Here is an 8,592-nt window from a genome sequence, read left to right as displayed (position 1 = left end):
CCTCCCTTCCTCCTTTCTTTTTCTTTCTTCTCCATCCTTCTCTTCTTCCTTCTTCTTTTCTTCACTCATAAGGAAGTAGGGCCTCAGAAGTGAAAACTGTTTTAAGAGGTTTGTTCTTTGCTTTCTGTTGCAGATCCAGAACCATGCCCAGATTCTGACGTCCTCCTTTGGATCCTTGCTGCAATTAGTTCAGGATTGTTTTTCTACAGTTTCCTGATCACTGCTGTTTCTTTGAGCAAAATGGTGAGTGTAGTACTGATGTTGCTCTGGAGTTAATGGGGACACCTTTAGCTGTACCTTACTGACCAAGTGATGGAGGTGTGGGGTTGAAGTAATAAACAAAGAGCAGGAAGAACACACTAGAACCCCATGCACTGGCCTTTGAGGTTTCGGGATGACTAATACTGTACGTGAACATGTTTGACAGTGAATGTTGTGTGCTTCTGAGCAGGGTTTCAGTTTGAGTAACTGTTTGAACAACAAGGGGCAACTGTTTTGGTCCTCACCATCTTGGCTATGGTCCTACCCTAAAACACAGAATTATTCTGGGCAGCTGCTGCTAGTTAAAACCACCTGGATAGTCTTTTCTCCTTCTCCTGAGTATTTCTTCCCTGAGAACCATCTCTTGGTACCACTCTTGTGCCGTCTTTGTTCAAACCATAGCTGCTCATATAATACCTATCCTTATCCTAATATCTCCTTACAAAGGTGCCTTGATCACTCCCTAGTTCAGTGAATGAAAATCCTGATTTTATTTACTATATTAGTAATGACAATAGAGATGTGTGGAATCAAGTCTCCAGTCCGGGTTTCTAGCAGTCCTTCTCAAGCACTGCCCTGTGAGGCTGGTTTCCTTATCACAAACAACACTCTTGGTTCTCCCTCTCCACTTCCTCTTCTTGCTACCCCTCCATTTTTTCCTTATTCCTCTACCTTTGTCTCTTTCTGGCTCTCCTTCCAGGTCTCTGTTTTTCACACACACACACACACACACACACACACACACACACACACACACACACACACCCCTTTTTATTGAGCCTCTGTTCTGTTGCTGTCTTCCTTTTTTCATTTGCTATTAAATTACCACCCAGGCTAGCTAACTAGAATTCAGTTGTTGAAGTTGAGATGATAGAAACTGGGAACTAATACAGACAAAGAAAAGGCATAAAAGTAGTGGAGATGAGAAATAAAGTTTCAAAACAGGATATCAAAGCTACCTTTAAACATTTACAGTACATTGATTATGACAGACAAGATCTAGTCAGTTATCTTGGGCATTTTGAGTGTTCTTGGTGAAGTTGTCTCAAAGCCCCCCTTTTTTTTCCTACTTTCTATTCTGGATTTGAATTGCAGATTCTGTTTTGGATTTGAATTGCAGAATTATTTCTCTAAGATGAATTGAATAGCTGTATCGAGAAAATCTCCAAGAGTTTATAATTCTGCATGTTGTTGTGGATGTTTGTTTTTTCTGGCGAGGGACCCAATATTTACTGAGCCCTATTATGGTTGAAAGTGGTTTCTGTATGCTTTGCTAATAATTGCTCTTTTTTTTGTGTGTTTTGGCAGCTAAGGAAAAGAAGTCCACTTACAACAGGGGTCTATGTGAAAATGCCCCCAACAGAGCCAGAATGTGAAAAGCAATTTCAGCCTTATTTTATTCCCATCCACTAGCAGACCATTTATGAAGAAGAAAGGCCGTACTTCAGCCTCTAAAAGCTGAGGCAGTTTCAACTTTCTTTTGCTGTCCAGCTATTTTTACTCACTTGTGTATTTTAAGGAGAGTATGCCTCTCTTTAATATGAAGCTGGATGCAAAGTTCAAATTAAGCATACTACAATTTAAAGCTAAGGGCCAAGAACAGAGAATTGGGATATTTCTGGAAGTATCACTTGGAAGCAACTTAAGGATGTAGCATTATGATGTGGGATCAAGGAAATGTTAGGGAATGGCACAGTCCAAAGAAAGGAAGGGGGTAGAGGATGGGGTTATATTGTCCACACTTTGTATTTACCTGTGAAATGTTTATGACTTAAATAATTTTTAAAATTTTCATGATGTTATTTTTTGATGAATGTATAGTTATGTGAAGATTTAAAAATTTATCCACAGAGCTATGTGATAGCCAGTGATTCCAACATGTATTTTAACTGCTATTGAACATGGATGTTTCATGTGCTGTTATGTATTTGCTGGTGGTTTGAATATAAACACTATATATTAGTGTCTTCCCACAGTGGGTTCTGGGGAAGTTATGTTGGGAAGTTCAGGACACTAATACATTAGGTAGGACACAAGGTCCTTTGTTAACTGGCTTGGAAATTGGACAAGGCTAAAGATCAGTGCTCAGACGTACTAAACTGCTGTTGACTTCAGCACTGGGTTTTTACACTCATTGTTTTGTTTTTTTCTCTTTTTTTGATTTATTTTTGTTTCTGTTTTTGTTTTCTTCAATGATTTGCAAGGAAACCAAAGCTGGTGGTATCTGTGTGAACCTGACAGAACACTGTTTTCAAGGAACTGCCTTACTCAGGAGTCCTGTAGGTCTGATCTTCTAGGAAGCTCCGGTATTGTGGCCCCTACTGCTCACAGACACAAAGTTAATATCACAGAAAGAAGAAATCAGCAGGAGGTAGAATTGGGTCCATGACAGTTTCTGAAAATTAACACTGTTGGTGTTTTTTAACTCAATATTTTCCATGAAAATGCAACAACATGTATAATATTTTTAATTAAATAAAACTTTTGGTGATTGTTTTATGCCTTTATCATCCTTGTGTTTAAGTGTTATGTTTGAGTCTGGATTTGAAAAATGTTTTAATTATGTGTTTGTGTGGGGGTATGCACGTATGTGTGCGGGGACCTCTGGAGGCCAGAGGTGTGTGATCCCTCCAGAGCTGGAGTTTCAAGAGGCTGTCAACTACCTGATGTGGGTCCTAGGAGCCAAAGTCTGGGCTGCTGCAGTATGCTGAGCCAGTTCTCCAGCCGCAGGGCTTGGTTTGATGGATTCATTCAACATCTGAGTGTCTGATGCTGAAAATCCCTGAAACAAACCAGGAAAGTGAAAAGGGGTAAATAATGTTTCATGAGTTAGCCACATACTTGCCCATTACCTGAAACCCATTCTTGGAAAGAATCTATCATTTCCTTTCAAATTCTCCTCCTTGGATATAATATAGACATAGCCGTCTTTACCCAGATTCTTCATTTCCTCTTCCTTACCCACAGTTTTCTCAACTCAGATTCCTGTTGCCATGACAACTTCCAGTGCTCTTAGCCATTCCTCCTGCAGTCTTTTTGATTAGTCTTAATTGTAAATGGCCCATTCTCCTGTGTGGTACAAATGGATTATTTTGCAAATGTAAAGGAAATAAACCTTCTGTTCTGTCTTTCTTCCTTTCTTCCTTCCTTTCTTCCTTCCTTCCTTCCTTCCTTCCTTCCTTCCTTCCTTTCTTTCTTTCTTTCTTTCTTTCTTTCTTCATTCATTTGTCTAGACAGGATTTCTCTGTAGCTTTGGAGCCTGAACTGGAATTCGCTCTGTAGACCAAGCTGGCCTCGAATTCACAGAGATCCACCTGCCTATGCCTCCTAAGTGCTGGGATTAAAAGCGTGTTCCATCATGGCCCGACATGTTGTAATTGGCACTTGAGACTTGGACCCACAGAAGACTCTCTGGTTCTTGGTTAACCAAAGTGTATCACTAGCCTGGTTGGTTTCAATTCAAGTTTGTCATTCTTGACCTCTACATCCTGTTATTGTCATGTGCATTGATCTCTGTGTGGTCTTGGACCACCTGTCACCGGAATATTGCATCCCTCACCGAAAACCCTGACTCAGGTGCACAACCTTCGTCTGTCTGACTCAGGATCTTCGGATCACAAGTTTGGAAATTTCCCAGAAGCTCAGCAGTGTTTCCTGTTCTTACCAGCACTTGGCTGGTATCCCTGACCCTCCCGTCTCCTCTCCCTCTCCCTCCTTTGCTCGCTGTTGCCCTTTCACACAAAGTCCTAACAAATGAGACAGCGCCACTGCCAGCATTTCAGAAGGGTTTGCTAAGTAAAACTGACAGGTGTTTCCATGCAGGGTTGTGGTTATTGCTTAGGTGCTGCTCTAACCACAGGAGGATCTGCTCCCTGCTCTCCTTCTGTTCAGTTGGCATCCATCACAAAATACGCAAATGTCTTTCTGTTCCAAATATCTCTAGACAAATTTCTCTTCTCTACAGTTAATAATACTGCCGGGCAGTATTATTAACTTTAATTCCAGCACTTGGAAGACAGAGGCAGGTGGATCTCTGTGAGTTCAAGGCCAGTGTGATCTACAGAGTGAGTTCCAGGACAGCCAGGGTTGTTACACAGAGAAACACTGTCTGGAGAAGAAACAAAAAACAAAACAAAATGACAGTCTCAAAGACCAAATAGCCACGGACAAATGGAAGCTTTTCTCAAACCTATTTTATGTATGAGGATAAACCCTTTGCCTACAGTAATCAGAGAGGGACCTTGTCCCCAAACCAGAGGACCAACACTGTCATTGCATTTCTAGCTACAGAGCTCTGGGAACAGGCACTAAAGAAGCCTACATAGTTCCGCCTCTAAGTGAAACTTAGTCTGTCATACACAGGAAGGCCAGACACTCAGACATCAACGTGGATGGTAGGGGAGCAGGACAGAACTCCAGGGATGGAAAGCTGGTTTCATCTTCTTTCTGGAGCACACCCCTCTGCTCATTTCTTCCATTATAACAACCTCACGTCAGCTATTTCTAGTTTCCTATTTTCATCTCTAAAGATATTTTTAAATCTGTGTGTATGTGTGTACACGGTATGTGAGTGTCAGATGTGTGCATGTGGAGTGTAGCAGCGTCTGTGTGGGGGTCAGGGGACAGCCTCAGGTATTGTCTCTTGCTTTCTATCTTATTTGAGACAGGATCTTTGTTGGTAACAAAGTGGGCCAAGCTCACTGACTCCTCTCATAGGAGCATTGAGAATCTAGACATGAGCTACCACATTTGGCTTCCCGTTGTTTTTAGCGGTCCAAGCTCAGGCCCCTGTACTTACACGGCAAGGCTCTATGCACTGAGTCATCTTCCTAGTTCTCTTGGAATATCTTAATCCCCCCCTCCCCTTTTCCACATCTGGTGAAGATCAACCTCAGATTTTGCCCCCATCATCAGATAACTGACACTTTATGCCCACACAAACTCCCCCCTTTCTGTTTTACAGATATCTTTGATTTCATCTCTAATCGTTTCAAGTGTGTCTGAGTTTTATGCCTTTGTTTGATTTGGAAGCTCTCTGTGATAGGCATCATCAACACAGCTCTTGGCTTACTAGAGATGCTCAAACAAGTGGTGCTGGGTAGCTGGGGACTATGGGGAGGACAGCTAACTGTCTTCTACTAAAAAGCTGTCTGTGTTTTCTTAGGTAGCCCCAGTCGAATCTCTTCCCCTGTGATAAGCAAAACCCTGTGTAGGTGAATTCATGTTGTCTTTAACTTTCGAGATTCTGGAGTGTGAGTTCTGGCTGAATTACTCTGCCCACTATATTCTACATTGTGCCACACTTCCAATCATTTTATGGGGAGAACACTCTCAGTTTTATTATCTTTCTCCAACCATGGGTGACTGCAAAAGTCAACTAAACTTTCATACTTAAGCAGAGCCTTCTTCCATATCCGTGTTAGAGACATACTTAATTTAAGCTTTACTGAGATTGGACTTGCAAAATGTTGAAATCATTATGCTGTTAACTTACAAATCCAAGGTATCATGTTGGAAGAATAAACACAAATACAAGAGAAAATGATTGTTGGAGAGTTTTTGCCATGGCCATGCTTCTCTTTTGTACTTAGTGGCCATGACTCTTTAGAAACCATGCTTTGTTGTACGTACACTTTTCCCCCCAGAGCTCAAATCAGCTCCCCTGTATCAATCCCAGAGGTATGACAGTGTACTGATGAAAGAGGGAAAAGTTCCCTTTTTCTTTTGTGTTTTCTTGCGTATAGACTATAATAGACATTAGTAGCTAGTTGTCACATTCTGTCATGAAACTACACAAACACAAAAATTTAAACCATCATTACAGTAGCAACAACAATACCCTGTTGTGATCCATATTTCATTTTGAGGATGCTGTCATTAGGACAGTTTATACTTTTAGTGGCAGTAGTAATAAAAAGGAATGCTGGAGAGCCCCCACTTGAAGTTTTTGGGCAAGCACAAACTGAAATCTGTGGTCACTGCTGTAATTCTAACATGATTCTTGCTCCCACTCCTGGGCACACACACAGAAACTGTGTCACTGGTCAGGTGACCAGTCCTGAAGCAGAGGCAACAGATTATCTTTCAATCATTTTCTTAGAAGTCAGCTCATTCCGGTGTACACTGCACCAAGTCTTACACTAGCCCTTCCTGGAAACCTGCCGTCTCTGGGCTTCATCTGTCACAGATATGCTTACATTCACTGTGTGGTTGTCATCTGCAGCACTTGGGGAAAATGCAGTTGGGGTGCTTCAGACCCCAAGCTTCACATGTACCAGAGACCAAGCCCAGGGCACTCAAACACTCCCCTGAGTCTCTGAGTCACTCTACCTGAAACTCTCACTCAGCATCCTCCCATCATAAGCGACTAGAGTTAGAGGCAGTGTTGTAAGTCACCTTCACCCTGTAGAGGAAAATAAGCAGAGAAACCAGGGAAGTTCTCCACAGTCACTGTGTGAGGCAGCTTTGAACCAGGCTGGAAAGTTGGCTCTCTAGGTTTACACATCAAGGATGTGCGCTGAATTCGGCTCTGAGCCTTTCTTCCTAAGGGCTGCCCTAGTCAGTTGCTTCTGGAGAGCCAACACTGGCACAAAGGTGCTCTGGGCAATCTGCTTCCCCAGTCTCCCAAGTACTAGGCAGAAACCTCTGGATAAATGAAATGTTGGTCGTCACTGACTGCACTGGCTGGTTCTGTGTGTCAGTTTCACACAGTCATCAGAGGAAGAAGCCTCAGTTGAGGAAATGCCTCCATTTAAGGCAATTTCTCATTTAGTGATCAATTGTGGGGAGGCATCTGTGGTAAGCGGTGCCATCCTTGGGTATTGGTCCTGGGTTCTATAAGAAGGTTGGCTGAGCAAACCGTGGGGAACAAGCCAGTAAACATCTCCTCTCCATGGACTCTGCATCAGCTCCTGCCTCCAGGATCCTGCCCTGTTTGACATACTGTCCTGAATTCCTTCAGTGGTAAGCAGCAAAGCTGAAGTATAAGCCAAATAAGCCCTTTCCTCCCCAACTTGCTTTTTGGTCATGGTGTCTCACCACATTAAGCTATAAAAGCCTTAATTAAGTCAACATCATTGGGTTGTTTCCATCTTTCCCATCTCTCTCTTAGTCTTTCCCACTTCTAGCAAAAGAGATCAGCCCATCCTTAGCAATTTTACAGAGGACTGCTTCTGGGAAAACATAAAACACACCATTGGGATACACCCTGTCAGCAAAGCCTGTGGAAGTCTGAGAGAGCCTCTATATCCTGCTGGCAGTCACAGAGTGATTTAGCGCACTCGCGCGCACACACACACACACACACACACACACACACACACACACACACTCAAGTTACCATGGCAACCAACAGTGTTTCAAAAACATAATATGATTTTGAATTCACACAAAGTGAAATCATGTATCTGAACAAAAAAGAGGAAGTTCTCTCTGAGAAGAACTGTAAGAAATGTATTTTAGAATTTAAAGTTCTAGAGAGCCTCTTAAATTGTTGCTTATGGACACCCCCTTTCCTTTTCCTTTTTCTTCTTGTTTCACCTTGAAACTGTTTGAATCCACACCACCTTCAAAATTCGTTTATTTTCCTCACTGTGTCAAAATGCTGACAACTGAAACTTAGTCTATGTCCTGGGAGCATCCTTTTTGCCCCTGGCATTTTGAAGTCATTTTAACCACTGGTAGACATTAATGATGGGAAGCTTTTGTGAATTAAGACTAGTGGGCCAGTAAGTAAGATGGCTCACTGGATAAAGGCGCTTGCCACTAAATCTGATGACCTGAGTTCAATCTCTGTGACCTACAATGTGGGAGGAACCAGTTCCCACAAGCCATCCCCTGTCCTAAATACACATGCAGACTGTAGTGCGTGCACATAGGTCTGTTTACTAGGGGACTCTCGAGCCTGTCAAATAGACAATATTAACACCACGGAGAGGGTAGAAGATGCAGTGCTACATAAAGAGTCACACACTAGCTTGACTAGTTCCCACAATATCCCATAAATGAGTTGCTGCCCTCAATTTGTTTTCAGATGAGGAAACAAGTTGATGGAGGTTTTAGGTTTTGCCTACAGTCAAACAGACATTCAGTGCCTATGGCAGGAAGACTATTGGTGTTCAACTCTGGAGGCAGCATGACCACATCTGAGTTCTGGTGGTCCCTGCAAACAGGGAAAAGAACGTGGGAAAGATTGATGTGCTGGAGAAGCTATGCATGTGTCGAGGGTGTTACAAGCTGTTATTGGAGCAACTCCTAGAGTACAAACACTTTAAAAGTTTTCTGAAGGAGTTTGTGGTAAGGCTATCCCCAGACTGTGACTAGTGGCAGAGG

The 8,592-nt window shown here is 42.5% G+C and overlaps 1 protein-coding gene across 2 annotated transcripts in view; it reads left to right on the top strand.

The window, feature by feature from the left end:
- The window catches only part of Ctla4 (cytotoxic T-lymphocyte associated protein 4), a 5,571-nt gene extending 3,897 nt beyond the window's left edge, over window positions 1-1,674 (top strand). The window contains exons 3-4 of one of the 2 annotated variants that reach the window (XM_005361503.1): window positions 134-243; window positions 1,570-1,674. In XM_005361503.1, coding sequence (XP_005361560.1) covers window positions 134-243; window positions 1,570-1,674 — 215 coding nt within the window. The remainder of the gene's footprint in view (window positions 1-133; window positions 244-1,569) is intronic. The other variant, XM_005361504.1, reaches the window with a different exon arrangement.
- The last annotated feature ends 6,918 nt before the right edge of the window (window positions 1,675-8,592 follow it).

Source organism: Microtus ochrogaster, linkage group LG4 (genome assembly GCF_000317375.1).
Source record: "Microtus ochrogaster isolate Prairie Vole_2 linkage group LG4, MicOch1.0, whole genome shotgun sequence".
Classification (NCBI taxonomy): Eukaryota; Metazoa; Chordata; class Mammalia; order Rodentia; family Cricetidae; genus Microtus; species Microtus ochrogaster.
Note: the sequence above shows the minus strand (reverse complement) of the source record. Positions and strands in the feature narration are given on the sequence as shown.